This window comes from Carex rostrata, chromosome 16 (assembly GCF_964058835.1).
Source record: "Carex rostrata chromosome 16, lpCarRost1.2, whole genome shotgun sequence".
Classification (NCBI taxonomy): domain Eukaryota; kingdom Viridiplantae; phylum Streptophyta; class Magnoliopsida; order Poales; family Cyperaceae; genus Carex; species Carex rostrata.
Window position 1 is genome coordinate 2,138,146 of NC_135933.1, and position 14,887 is coordinate 2,153,032.

At 32.6% G+C, this 14,887-nt stretch overlaps 1 protein-coding gene across 1 annotated transcript; it reads left to right on the forward strand.

Moving 5' to 3' along the window:
* The first annotated feature begins 8,505 nt into the window (after positions 1 to 8,505).
* LOC144567853 (protein ROOT HAIR SPECIFIC 17-like) lies at positions 8,506 to 13,593 on the forward strand. The gene is made up of 10 exons (XM_078318054.1): positions 8,506 to 8,907; positions 9,032 to 9,088; positions 9,170 to 9,260; positions 9,508 to 9,584; positions 9,673 to 9,761; positions 9,843 to 10,029; positions 10,123 to 10,304; positions 10,708 to 10,810; positions 11,830 to 12,161; positions 12,894 to 13,593. The coding sequence occupies exons 1-10, from the start codon at positions 8,722 to 8,724 to the stop codon at positions 13,330 to 13,332; spliced, it is 1,743 nt and encodes a 580-aa protein (XP_078174180.1). The 5' UTR covers positions 8,506 to 8,721; the 3' UTR covers positions 13,333 to 13,593.
* Positions 13,594 to 14,887: the final 1,294 nt, after the last annotated feature.

The following is a 14,887-nucleotide window of genomic DNA, read 5'->3' on the forward strand; positions in this document are numbered from 1 at the left end:
ACCAATAACCGGATTTGGGAAAAACTTCCGGTTAACCATTAACCGGTTACCCATTAACCATTCAAAACAATATATCCGGTTAATGGTTAACTGGAAAGTTGTTGGTTTTTTTTTTTTTTTTTTTTTTTTTTAAAACAGACAATTTTAAATTTTTTTATTTTTTGTATTGAAATATTAGAAATGTTAAATATATTTATTTGAAAATAGATGAAATACAATATAATTTGATTTATTAGAAAGACTGCAACAAATAACCGGATCAATATTTTTCAGGCCGGATTTTTCGCAGTTGTAAGAAAAAATAATATATTTCTTTATGTATTATTGGAAAAAAATAAAAATGCTTAAATTCTGAGTTATTGATCCCGGTTCAAAAGTCACTTCTATGTAATCTAGAAAATGTTATAATCCTTCTAGGGCATTTAATTTATAAAAAGTTGTATTTAATAATATTATAATCCTAAGACGCACGCCTTTCATCTTCCATTTGGAGAGATGACATGTATTAATTAAACTAATTCAAATAAATTTGTTCTTTGTGATAATTTACTGACAATTCAAATAAATAAACTTATATTTTTTTTATTTAATAAATTATAATTACGTTGGAGGGCGTGAGCTGTTTGTGGGGTTTGCCCATTACGGGAGTCCCAGTGACAGAGAGTATAGATGAGACGAATGCAAAAAGCCGGCTCTTTGAATTGTTAGAGATCAAAGAGCATGAACAAATTCAACTTATGAAAAAACGGAGGTCTCAGGGAAACGAAAAATGCATGGAATTGACTTTCCTAAAATCTAAGTTCCATGATCAATTTAAGAAGCTGCTGGGCAACCCCGATGAACAAATGCTGAAGTGGTAAGTATTTTTTATATATATAGTATTAAAATTATAAGCTATACCAATACAATAGCATTAATAAAAAATAAAACTAATTTTTTCACTAAAGTATTTATTTTTATAATTTATTTATATATATATATTAAAACCTAATAAAAAGGGGTGTATTTTTTTCAAAATGGTATGGACCCTTGAGATATCATTTTTTTTCTCTTCATTTTTCCATTTTTGACTCTGTTGGATTTTGAGCATAACTTGGGACACCACGTCCTTAGCCTCCTCACGAACTTTATGAATTAGGATTATACGTTCAAATCGAAATTTCTGTTAAAAATTATGATTGTTTAAAGTTTAGAAGCAATTTATCGAGGTATTATTAAAAAAAACATCGTTGGTGTGTTTTGATTACGGTGTATTGATTTTTGTTAATAATAAATTAATGTTAATATCTTAAAAAAATCGAAGATAGGACTAGGGGTGCACAAAAAGTTCACGACTTGAAACTCAGTTCAGAATCAATTTGGATTCAACTCACTAATAACTCGAGCTTACTGACTCGGTTGATTTATGAGTTGAATCCAAGTTACCTCCAACTCGGTTTGGAATCAATTTGGTTAGACTCACACCAAACCCTAATCCATATATTCCTAATTTTTTCATCCCAAAATTTATACATGTTTTTCACAATCTATTGCATTGCCGCTTGAAATAAAAAAAAATCACCGCTTCTTAAACGACTAAACCTAATCTACTGTAGAGAAAAGAACTGTGTATTGTTTTATTAGACTTTTTTTTAGTAATTCTGTTTGGTAATTTGATAAACTGTGTAATGTTTTGTTAGACTTTGTAATATTTGGTAATTTGGTAAACTACGTACTATTTCTTTTGTTTTGTTAATTTATTAGGCTCTGTACTGTTTTGTTAGACTTTGTATGTTTAGTAATTTTTAATTATGTATTATTTTGGTATTTTCATAATGTTTAATTATGTATTGGCCATTGTCTCGTTATGTATTATTTTGATCAACAATGTTCTATTTTTTGTTAGAATTAAATTAGATTGTTTCACTATGTACTGTATTATGAGTCGACTCGTTTCGACTCAGGTTGCTCACGACTTGATTCCAAATTGAAGTTTCTGATTCGAAATTGAATTAATAATTCGGACTCAACTCGGCTCATGAGTTTGTGAGTTGAATCCAAATTGCTCTCAATTCAGATTCAACTCAACTCATGAGCAGCTCTAGATAGAACAAATACTGAAATATTAATTCGGTTCAGGGTCCCCTAAAGTCAAATATCCTGTGGACTGCCTAGTGTCTAGTGCAGGGAAGAGGGGGCTGTCCGATGGCCATCGGACCACTTTTGTGTTCGATGGATTCTCTCACCGTTAGATCTGCTTTAGGATTCGTGTGTACGGATTTTAAAGCAGACGCGAAATTGCGGACGCGAATCCTAAAGCAGATCCGACGGTGAAGATAACTCATCAAACACAAAAAGTGGTCCGATGGGCGTCGGACGCCCCCCTCTCCCCTGGTGCAGAGGGGTAAAAGAGGAGTGTATTGAATCCTTGATTCGGTATCCCTCTACTAAACCAAGAGTTCGGTATTTGTGGTATTGTAAATTTCAAGGTAATCAACCTATTTTGTTATTATTATTATTTTAATTACATTTTATAGAAAAAAATAATCGGATTGGAAGAGCATCTGCATTATCAATCTTTAGTCGTTCGATTTCAAGTACTTTCCTGTGATTATCAACTTCAACGGTTAGGATCTGTACGTACAGTCGCATTCAATGAACAGACTCCGTGTTTAGTTGTGGTCTGAAGGACGGAATAAGGTTTTAGTCCTTGTTATTCCACAAAATGAGCATTAATTGAGCCGGATTAAGATGGCATAAGCCGATATTTAAACCGGCCTAAATAAACCACTTTACATGGTGGTTTAATTATATTGCACATCGTGGTCTAACTCGAATGATTATAATAATATATTATTGGTATATAATTAATATATTTTTATTAATAATTATAATTAGTATATAATTATATAATTAATATCTTATGTTGTTAATATATTAAATAATTATTATAATAACATTAAATAATTAGTATCTTTTTTATTAATAATTATTATTAAAACATAATTATATAATTATTATGTTATACTCTTAATATATTAAATAATTATTTAATATATGATAGTTATAATTAATATATTAATATTATATAATTAGTATCTTATTATTCACAATTATTATTAATATATAATTATATAATTAATATCTTATGTTGTTAATATATTAAATAATTACTATAATAATATTATATAATTAGTATCTCTGTATTAATAATTATTATTAATTTATAATTATATAGTTAATATCTTATTATTAATTATTATTATTAATAATATATAAATATATAGTTAATATCTTATATTGTTAATATATCAAATAATTATTATAATAATATTATTTATTTGAGGAGAGTTCAAATGCACCCAAATTTTTGTGCACCCAAATACACCCTATCTTTCAAATATTTTTTCTCCATTTTCAAAGTCCGAATAGTCAATCCGAACCGTTAGATGCGATCTATATATTAAGATGGGCTTGGAGACCAAATTTTATATTTTTTTGAATTTTTTACTATTTATTAAGCCACTTTGAAAATCGCTGATTTTACATTTTCTGGACCATTGGATCAGCGATTTTTCAAAGTGGCTTAATAAATAGTAAAAAAATTCCAAAAAATGTAAAATTTGGTCTCCAAGCACATCTTAATATATATATCGCATCTAACGGTTCGGATTGACTATTCGGACTTTGAAAATGGAGAAAAAGAATAGGTTGCATTTGAACCCTCCTCTATTTATTTTATAGTTATTATTAATATATTAATATTATAAATAATTAATCAAGTTAGGCTTTTAAAACTTTAGTCATCCACCAACTATAACCAAAATGAATAACTTAAGTCATGATCTAACTTTAGACCTCAACCAAACATAAATAATTTAAACCAACCTGAATTAAATTAATAAATTTAAACCTCCTTAACTTTAGTCCACGACCAAACACCATCAGACCTGAAAACAAAAGCAGTGGGTCCATTATAACCTCAGCTGATAATGATCCGATTCGTGTGGGTTCTTCAATCGGATACCTTCGCTAGTCGCTATCAGATCCATGACATTTTTGACCGAAAAATTCAACAAACTAACGATATATTAGTTACCGTGTAACGAGTCATTTTATATTATTACGGGTAATGAACAAAAAATACAGTAGAAAATCTTTCGCAGACAATCAAAGTCTCTGTCCATAATGTGCACATGGCGGGTCAAATAATGGACATCCTTTCCAAGGCTTTTATTCTTCTATGGTTTTCCTTGTACAGCTATTCCAAATACTAACTTCATATAATTTAGGTTTTAAATCAGGTGTGATTTATATTTTAATTTACTGTAATTTAGATTTTAAGTAGTCTAATTTAATGTAATGTTAATTTTTATTTTTTACATACATATATATTTAAGTGTATGAAAATATAGTAACAAAAATATCATGACATATTAACATGTGCCCCTCCGAAATTTACAGGAAAAACTTGATCAATGATTCAATTTTCTTAGGCTGTTTCAAGGAATTATGACTCTGATCGGAAAGGATTATTTTTCGCGCAAATGAGAAATGGAAAGAGAATTGACGCTATTGATTTATTCAGAAGAGAGCGATGAAATGGAAAAAGAAAGGAATTAACGCGATTTGGAGGCGTCTAAATCGTGTAGATAAATCCAGCTCAAAAGCAAAAGCAAGAGATTTGACGAGAATTATCAATCCATCAAAGAATCAAAGCGGTGGAGAAAATTTTGTTGATCCTATTGAAGTAGGCGCTGCTTGGATATTTTAAAACGTAGCAGTAGATATTGTTTTTTTATTTTGTTGTACTGAAGTTTGTTGTAAACTCTTGATAGCCACTATCAGTACTTTTAAAAAAAAAAAAGATTTGACGAGAATTCCTTCTGTGGAGGTGAAGTGTCAATTTTACCTCTTCGTTTTTTCCGTTTCACTATTGAGAGAGGAGGTGTCGATCCAACAGTTTGGATATTTGGTAGAACTATGATGAGGTGATATTCTTCTTCTCTTCCTCTTTTTTATTTCCTTTTACCCGTCTTTATCTCTGTCTCCTTCTCTATTGTATAAAATTTTCAACCCTAGACGATGATAGTTGAGTAATTTTAGACAATATCTGTGGTTTATTGAAGTGGGTGTATACTAAATTCTTCTATTTTATTAACATATTTTGATCAATAAAATTTAATTTATTATCAGTTCTTTTTATCTCTTTTCTATTGAATTAAAGTCCACTCTCATTAGTTTTTATTCCGATCAGAGCATATGTTAATTTTGTAGCATTTTATATTTGAACCAGCTACAGGTTTAAATAAATTTATACTAATGTTTCGAGACGGCTGAACATAAATAAAAAAAAACTAATTATTATATGTTTTTTAATATAGTTTATAATAAAATGTTATGGATACCTTAAAAATAACTCTCATAATTTTTGTGAAATTTTTATATAGTTGACCTCTATTTATTTTCAAGAAAAAAAAATTATATTACAATGTGTCCGAATGTTTCAAAATTCAAATGTCACTTCTAATTTTAATTTTCTTGACTCTCATTGCTCCAAATTCTGCCTTCGTCCTAGTTTGCATCTCAAAACTAATCCAGCGTGTAAAAGCAAAGCCATACTAGTGCTTTTTATTTCCAGCCTGAAAAGTGCCAACTCATCAATAAATTTTTGATGGCAAGTTGTTTACTTTGCCGCAAACATATATAAATAAGAGAGAATATTTTGAACTTTGAAAAGTTGGGACGCTTCGGCACCGACAAGTAGGGGTGCAGACAGATCGGATACGAATCAGATGGGATCGGATCGGATCGGATAGTAGTAAAATTATATCTATTATTTTTATTTTCGAATACGTACACAGATATCTATTAATTTTAAGGGTGAATAATTTTTTTTTATAATACATATATATATATAGAGAGGAGGGTTCAAATGTCTTCATTTTTTATACCTCCATCATACATCCATTTTTAAAAACTTCAATAACTCAAAATTTAAATTATAAATATCAAAATAAAACCGTTAGATGTGATCTATGTTATTTTCTCTATATGCTCGTAAAATATCATCACATTTCAATTTTGTTTTTATGTGAATTAATAAGTTGAAAAATCAAAGTCTAGAAATTATCCACATTGGTACATTTTTTTTACAATCACTTGATGACAATCAAAACAAAGTTGAAATGTCGTAATATTTTACATGTGCATAGATAGAATGATGTAGATCATATCCAACAGTTTTATTTTGACTTTTAAGTTTTAAATTTTGAGTTATTAAAGTTTTAAAAAATAGAGCCATGATGGAGGCACAAAAAATGGAGGTATTTGAACCCTCCTCACACACAAACACACACACACACATATATATAGTAAGGCTACCATGCTTTGCAAATTAAAGTGAGTGCTTTAATTTGCGCTGATATCTCTAGTTTCAAAGTTCAAATAGTCAATCCGAACTTCTCAACATGTTCTTCATATTGAAATATGCTCGGACACCAAATTTTACATTTCTTTTGGAAATTTTTTACTATTTTTTTAGAATTTTTCAAAATTAGTGTTTTAAAAAAATACACTGATTTTGAAAAATTATAAAAAAATAGTAAAATTTTTCCAAAAAATGTAAAATTTGGTCTCCGAGCACATTTCAATATGAAGAACATGTTGAGAAGTTCGAATTGACTATTTGAACTTTGAAACTAGAGATATCAGCGCAAATTAAAGCACCCACTTTAATTTGCCAAGCATGGTAGCCTTACTTATATAGAGTAAGGCTAACATACATTGTAATGTATATGCATTTTTGTGCATTAGACTATAAATCACCGGATTTAAAATCCAAATGACTGATTCAAACCGTTCATCTGGTTCTCCATATTAATACGTGCTTAGAGACCAAATTTTACATTTTTTGAAATTTTTTTACTATTTATTAAGTTACTTTTAAAATCATTAATCCAACGGTGCCTTTTGATTTTACTATGACCATTGGATCAGCAATTTTCAAAGTGGCTTAATAAATAGAAATTTTTTTCAAAAAATGTAAAATTTGGTTTTCAAGCACGTATTAGTATGGAGAACAAGATGAACTGTTTGGATCGGTCATTTGGACTTTGAATCCGGTGATTTATAGTCCAATGCACAAAGATGCCTATGCATTGCAATGTATGGTAGCCTTACTATATATGTGTGTATTAAACTATGCCATTATATATACTATTTAGATATAGATAACTTAAATGTAAAATCATATCTGTATTTGTATATGTACAAATATTTAGATATTAAATATCTGTAATTAATTTTCGAATCCGGATCTAAATATGGACATATAATATCCAATCTGTTTGCAACCCTACCGACAATGCTATACCTAGAACACAAAAATAGTTGAATCTAATAAACATAAACAGTTCATAAACTCCGTATTGATAAAAAAATAAAAAAGTTTTTATTGTTATTATTTTATAGTTAATTTTATGTATACTCTTCAAAACTTTTGAAATTACTTATTTCTCATCTATAAAATTCAAAATATTATATTTATCATTCTCAATTTAGAAACTCTCAAATTTATTCAATTTATTGCAATTTTTCAATTAAAACTCATTTTAAAATTTCTAAAGTATCCATTTTACTGTTTGTAAAAAAAAATAAAAACATATACTATAATTATTTGCCCACTTATAATGAGTACATGATGAAATTTAAACATATACTTGTGTATATATTATAAATAAAAAAATAAATTATATATCCTCACAACCGGCAAATTAGAAGATCAAATATTTTTTTTAAATATGCTAGATTTTTTTTTATAAAGGGTAAATGTTCTACATTTATAAGAGTTTTAATTCAACGACCCAATAAATCACGAAGAACAATTATTCGAAGATCTGAATTTATTTGCGCTTCGAAGATTGAAACCATTATTCAATATATAACAAAAGCTAAAAGAAATTAACAGACAGAAAATGCTAACACAAAATCCAGGCAATCAGTGCTTATTTGATCGCTAACCAACAGTATCATTTTCATTGATATCCTAAACCAGTGTTTTAAAATGCGGCCGCATGGGCCGCATATGCGTATGCGGTCGGCAGCTGTGCTTAGAACGCCCATGCGGTTTTTCCATGCGGCCGCATATGCGGTCCGAATATGCGGTCATGCGGATTGAAAATGCGGCCATGCGGTCCGAATATGCGGCTATGCGGACTGAAATATGCGGCCATGCAGTCTTCCATGCGGTTTTGATAATTTGATTGTATTTTAATTAAAATTTATATTAAAAAAATCACAAAATTATTGTTGGTTATGTTATTATGTAAAAATAAATTCAAATATATGAATATGAATATATATATATACGTAAATTTTTATTTTAAAATCCGCATATGCGTCCGCATACCGCATATGCAGTATGCAGTAGCCTTCCGCATACATGAACAAAACCGCATTTTAAAACACTGTCCTAAACAACACTATCGATGTAAAATGTGCTTTATAAATTATAATATGTGAGAGGCAGAAAGAGCCAACTGCCAGTGCCAGAGCCGACAAAGGCATTGCAATAAAATTAAGTAGCAGCTAAAAATAACAATGGCACGTGCCCAGATCTAAAGAGTGTCTCTAGTCTAATCACAAGCCTGAAACCGTAACCATTTCCTTTCTCGCGCCGCTCACCGGTCCTCCAAATTCAATCTCCATCACAGACATAAATCGAGTAGAAAGGCGGAGGAGATGGCTCCGGCGCGGCGGCGCCAACGCCATCGCTGGCGACTCCCCGCCGCCATCTCCGCCATTGTATGCCTCTCCCTCCTGGTTCTTCTCTCCTTCCTTGCTCCGCCGCTCCTAGAACATTCCGCCATCACCGACCGCCGCCTCCTCCGATTCCCTCGACCTCGCTCCTCCTCCGATGATCGAAATGTAAGCAACATTCATCGCTCTATTTGTCTATGTCCGTCTCTCTGAAAGTATTCATTTACTGTAATACTCCTCTTGTTCGAGCTGTTTCTCATTTTATCCTACTTTGATCTGTATTTTCGCCTAGGTGAAAAGTCCAAATGTGAACAGGAGTGGGGTCTTAGGAGAGATCTTTCATGTCCCTGTAAGCATCATCATCATTTCACTCTCTAGCGTTATATTTGCTAAGTTGACTGCTCGTTGATTGCTTGCATTTAATTTGTAGCATGATGGGAGGAGCATGAGGGATGATTTGTGGAGGTCGAAGCTGGCTATGAACTACTATGGATGCAGCGATACAAGTGACAAGTTTCCAGGTTAGCTATAAAGTGGCCAAATCTTGTATTCACGACATTTGTCAAATAGGATATTAGCATAGATCCTTATTCGAGAATTTAGATTGAATAAAAGACTTATTAAATTTAATGTCTTCCCTAATTTCTATAAGGTGCCCATGTCTTCCTGAATATCGCTATTGGTATTAGTTTTTTATTAATTACCATAGTCATTTCGAATCCTAAACTTGGTTTTGTTTGTACTTCGTAATTTCTTCTCATTATGCAGATGCGAAATTGACTACACGTCCCAATAGATATTTGATGATTGCTACCAGTGGGGGCTTAAACCAACAAAGAACTGGGGTGAATTTATCAGTTCAATTTACTTTTATAATTTGTAAAATATTTGGAAATGGGTTAACAACTTGGAGAGTTACCTGAAATATTTCAGATAACAGATGCTGTTGTAGCTGCTCGCATCTTAAATGCCACTCTTGTTGTTCCCAAACTCGACCAGAGATCTTTCTGGAAAGATGCCAGGTTTGTTTTTAATTAATATCAATGCCACTGGTCCTAAAAGTCTTATCAGTGCATCTGTTTTGATAGTATTTTGTCTTGCAGTAATTTTGGTGAAATATTTGATGTGGATCGGTTCATCACCTTCCTCTCGAGAGATGTCAGGATCATCAAAGAACTTCCAAAAAAGGATGGCAGAGTTATTAGGGGCCCATATACGATGCGCGTTCCCCGCAAGTGTACCCAACGCTGTTATGTAACTCGGGTCTTACCTGTTCTTCTCAAAAAGCATGTGAGTAATTGAACAACATCATTGATTCTGATTTATTTGTTTGGTTTGGTTTTTGAATTATGGTTTATTATTCTGCTTTTCTGACATTTGCAGGTGGTTCAATTGACAAAATTTGATTATAGACTTGCAAACAGGCTGGATACAGATTTACAAAAGCTGAGGTGTAAAGTAAATTACCACTCGCTTAGGTTTACCAAACAAATACAAGAAATGGGTGACAAACTGATAGAAAGAATGAGAGAAAAGAGTCAGCATTTTATTGCTCTTCACTTGAGGTGAGTACTTGGGTCTTCTCTTGGGATAAATTGGATTTGAGTCAGTTTCCTGGCCTTGATCGAAACCTCTATTTCCTTTTAAGTATGACTAGATTTAAAAATAATCTTGATTTCCTTTTGATTTGGAATATGTTGTGAAATTTTTTCTAATTGATCCATGGGCTATAATATCTAATTAAAATTGATAAAAAGTCGTACGTTGTTTTGAATGAGTTTTATATGCTCTAATATAAATAACTTATGCATACAATTTTCACCTACCTGGAGTGTGTGGATTTGTTGGTTGGTGTATCCCATGTTGGTCCAGGTATGGTATGAACTAAGATTGTGTTTTTATGTAATCTACACTTGGTTGCTGCATAATGTTTCATATTAAAATTAAAGAATTAACCTGTAATTGCAGGTTTGAACCTGACATGCTTGCCTTTTCTGGGTGCTACTACGGTGGCGGTGATAAGGAGAGAGCAGAGCTTGGTAAAATTCGCAAAAGATGGAAAACTTTGCATGTAAGTGTTTTTTCTGTCAACCAGATTATCAGACAAACACATAACAAAATACATATCAAAATTTCAATTCTTGGAGTTTTAATACATACTACCAATAGCACAATGGCAAAATTCCTCAAGCTCGTACATAACGAGTGGGAATTTCTTTTTGCTGAGAGGGCCTTTTTTATAATTTGCATTGAATTCTTTGCTATATTTTCAATTAAGACTTGGAAATTTTCAATATTACTAGTAGCTCTCAATTTTATTGTGTTGCTCAGAAATGTCACCATCTGATAATACCAATGTTATGTCAAAGAACTCTAAAAGTTGCAGGAACTTAACTAATCACCTCATTAAATGTTCAAGGTTAACTTAGTAACCAATGAAATAAATTCATTTGGCTTGATTTTAATTCAGTTCAGGATTAGAAAAGGAAACAGGAATAGGGTAGAAGCCAATACTGTCAACACTAAACCCACAATCACGTTACCATTCACTAGGCTAAAATTTGTCATCAATAGCTACTACAGCTGAGTGTCAAGTGTTGCACACACACACACACACATGCATGCATGCTGGCTACAGTACTATGCATAGCACCATTCAGCCGGTACTACAGCCGTAAATTATGATTTTTGAGAGTCAAACGGCCGATCGAGTTGCTTGTGAATTCCATGCTCAAATTTTGTAGGGTGCTAATTTTTGTACTATTAGATGTTTCATACTATTTTTTTGGTCAGGGAGAAAACATTGCTATTGGATGGAGACCCGAATTTTTAAAATCAATTGTTCTTCTCCTATAAAAATATTAGTATAAGTAATTAAAAGATATAGAAATTGGTTTCCTACAAGCTTTTGATGTGCACATCACATTGAGCAGCTCACATCAGCTGTTTGCATCTCAAATGGAGATTTGCAGCTGGCGACCAACCAGTGTTGTGGATAGCACCATAGCCTTTGCCTATACACACATATATAGATGTATACAATATACAGGCTTATGTGAGGTAATATACAGTGCTCAATTATGTTATCAGGCTAGTAACCCTGAAAAGGAAAGGAGACACGGTAAGTGCCCATTAACACCTGAAGAAGTCGGTCTAATGCTAAGAGCATTAGGGTATGGTGAAGATGTGCACATTTATGTGGCATCTGGTGAGATCTATGGTGGAAATGAAACCTTGGCACCGCTAAAGTCTTTATTTCCCAATTTCCACTCAAAAGAGACTTTGGCTAGCAAAAAGGAGCTTGCACCATTTGCTTCTTTCTCCTCTCGGATGGCTGCACTTGATTTTGTCGTCTGTGATAGGAGTGATGCTTTTGTAACCAACAATAACGGCAACATGGCTAAGATTTTAGCTGGCCGGAGGTAAGAAGATATCATACTTTATTTTGATTTTGGGTTTCTGTTAAATAGCCTGCTTTGTTTAGCATATCCTATCTATATTCTTCTCTATTTCTTTACAAGAGCTTAACTGCCTTTCTTCCTCGTCTACTCTGCCCGTATTTGCAACATTGATCAACCTTATTTGAAAGAAAGCTCAAAGACTCTGTTCGGCAACACCTTTAGCCTTCTTAAGCCTCCTTTAGCTTCCTTAGTCGCTTAATCCTTCTGAACATCAGTTTCTTAGCCAGGATTAATGTCACCTCCTTAGCCTCCTTTTTGCCCGAAATCTTAAGCCTTGTGCGGATCTTAAGGCACCTCTACCCCTGGATTAAGCATCCTTAGCCTCTACCTACATATTAAACCTCCTTAAGACAACTGAACATGATTGCCTTAGCGTGGATTAAAGTTTATCCTATCTTTGTTGCTAAACAACTCCTAATTGTTTTAAGGCATCTGTAGAAGAGCTCCAAAGATTTTGAGATGCACAAATAAATGCTTTAACTGACCTTTCTATAGCCTTTGCTCTAAAGATTGTGCTGTATTGCTAAGCACCCTGCTAATGTTACAGTTCGAGGGTTACTTGCCGGCCAGTACTGATCCATACCATTACTGATCTTGAGAATGTTGTGTACATAAATTTTATTACATAATAATTGGTCAAATTCAAAGTGTTCATTTGGTTATTCTAATCTCAACATTTGTTCAATTTGCCAGGAGGTATTTTGGGCACAAGAGGACAATAAGACCAAATGCAAAGAGGCTATATTCCTTGTTCTTGAATCGAAATAACATGACCTGGGACATGTTTGCCTCGAAGGTACAAACCTTCCAAAAAGGTTTCATGGGAGAGCCCAAGGAGATCAGACCAGGCCGGGGAGAGTTTCATGAGAACCCTGCTGCTTGCCTATGTGAAAAAGCCGACAAAGATACCAGATTTGATTCTTCTTCAATTAGCCAGGATGGTAACAAGGGTAAAATTGGAAGAGCGGTCAGTGCTCCATATATTAACAGTCATGCTAGTGAGGTGGAGTTGTCTGACTTGGATTATGGTGAGGATTCTCCCATCGGAAAAGAAATTACTGACCCAACTGACCCAGATTTAATTAATCCGGATTTAGAGGACACTGACATGGAGGAGGCTCTTTCTGACTAATCCTTATTCTTACTTGCCAGAGTTCATTTTTCTTGAACTTATGGTGGGTTGGGAACAGAAGCACCCCTCTTGTGAGAGTTTTGACTGTACATATTGCGTCGTGGCCTGAGCATCTTGCATAGTTGTTTGACCCCTGTATTGTAATTTTGTTTTCTTTATTTTTGATTTTTGACTTTGTCCAATGATTGTGTATATCTGTGGCAAGGCCCTTTTGGGCTTTTGCTTCCAAAAATTTTGTGCTTCATTCTTGGAAAGCATATCCTGTTTGTCATGTTTTGAGAGCAATTACTTTTATGTGTACATCTACGTATGCTCAATGGTGTAACACCGTTATGCATTTTGATGCATACAGGTTCAGTATAGCAAGAGGCTAAGAACCAATCAACAAAATGTCATATAACCAAAATGTAGTAATCATGACTTTGTTTAGGAAGTGCTCACTTAAGTCCGTAGCAAGTATGTTTACAACAAATTGCTTGGATTATTTACATCATAGGTAAAGCATATACGATCTTGCTCTTTATAAGACGATCTTATAAGATATATATATATATATATATGAGCTAGGCTACGGTGAGTTGCGAAGTAAAGCGACTATTTTACTTCACGCTCATATTTTGCGATTTTAAAGTTCAAAACGTCGATCCGAACCGTTCATCTTGTTCTTCATATTGAAATGTGCTTGGAGACCAAATTTTACATTTTTTGGAATTTTTTTACTATTTATTAAGCAATTTCGAAAGTCGCTGATCTGATGGTCCAGAAAATTTTACTGTTCACAGCAAAACAGCAATTTTTAAAAATGCTTAATAAATAGTAAAAAAATTCCAAAAAATGTAAAATTTGGTCTCTAAGCACATTTCAATATGAATTAAATATCTAACGGTTCGGATCGATAATTTGGACTTTCAAAATAAAAATACAACGTGAAGTAGAAATGCGTTTTACTTCGCAACTCACCGTAGACTACCTCTCTATATATATATATATATATATATAGGCTGTGGCTAAATTGCTGCTGGCAGCAGTTCTGCCCAGGTGCTGCCGGGGCTTTTTTTAGCCGTGTGATGTCCAAACAACAAATCCAAACCGTTAGATGTTTAATCTATATTATAATCTACTTGGAGACCAAATTTTACATTTTTTGGAATTTTTTTACTATTTATTAAGCTGGTTTGAAATCCGCTGATTTCAATGCTGCAGAAAATTACTGAAATCAGCGGTTTTCAAACCAGCTTAATAAATAGTAAAAAAATTCCAAAAAATGTAAAATTTGGTCTCCAAGTAGATTATAATATAGATTAAACATCTAATGGTTTGGATTTGTTGTTTGGACATCACACGGCTAAATATAGCCCCGGCAGCACCTCTGCCGAAATGCTGCCAGCAGCAATTTAGACAGACCCTATATATATATATATATATATATATATATATATATATAAGTTAGGTGGTAAAAAAATTTATAACTACACTGGTGCAGTATCTAATCAAGTATGATAAACTTGACATGGTAAATAAGAAAATGAAATAAACATGGAAAACAGCTACATAA

Bases quoted from the DNA above. Each gene is read 5' to 3' on its own strand.
- LOC144567853 (XM_078318054.1), top strand. From the start codon at position 8,722: ATGGCTCCGGCGCGGCGGCGCCAACGCCATCGCTGGCGACTCCCCGCC. The intron at 9,089-9,169 runs GTAAGCATCATC...TTTAATTTGTAG, and splicing joins GAGAGATCTTTCATGTCCCT to CATGATGGGAGGAGCATGAG. The intron at 9,261-9,507 runs GTTAGCTATAAA...CTCATTATGCAG, and splicing joins TACAAGTGACAAGTTTCCAG to ATGCGAAATTGACTACACGT.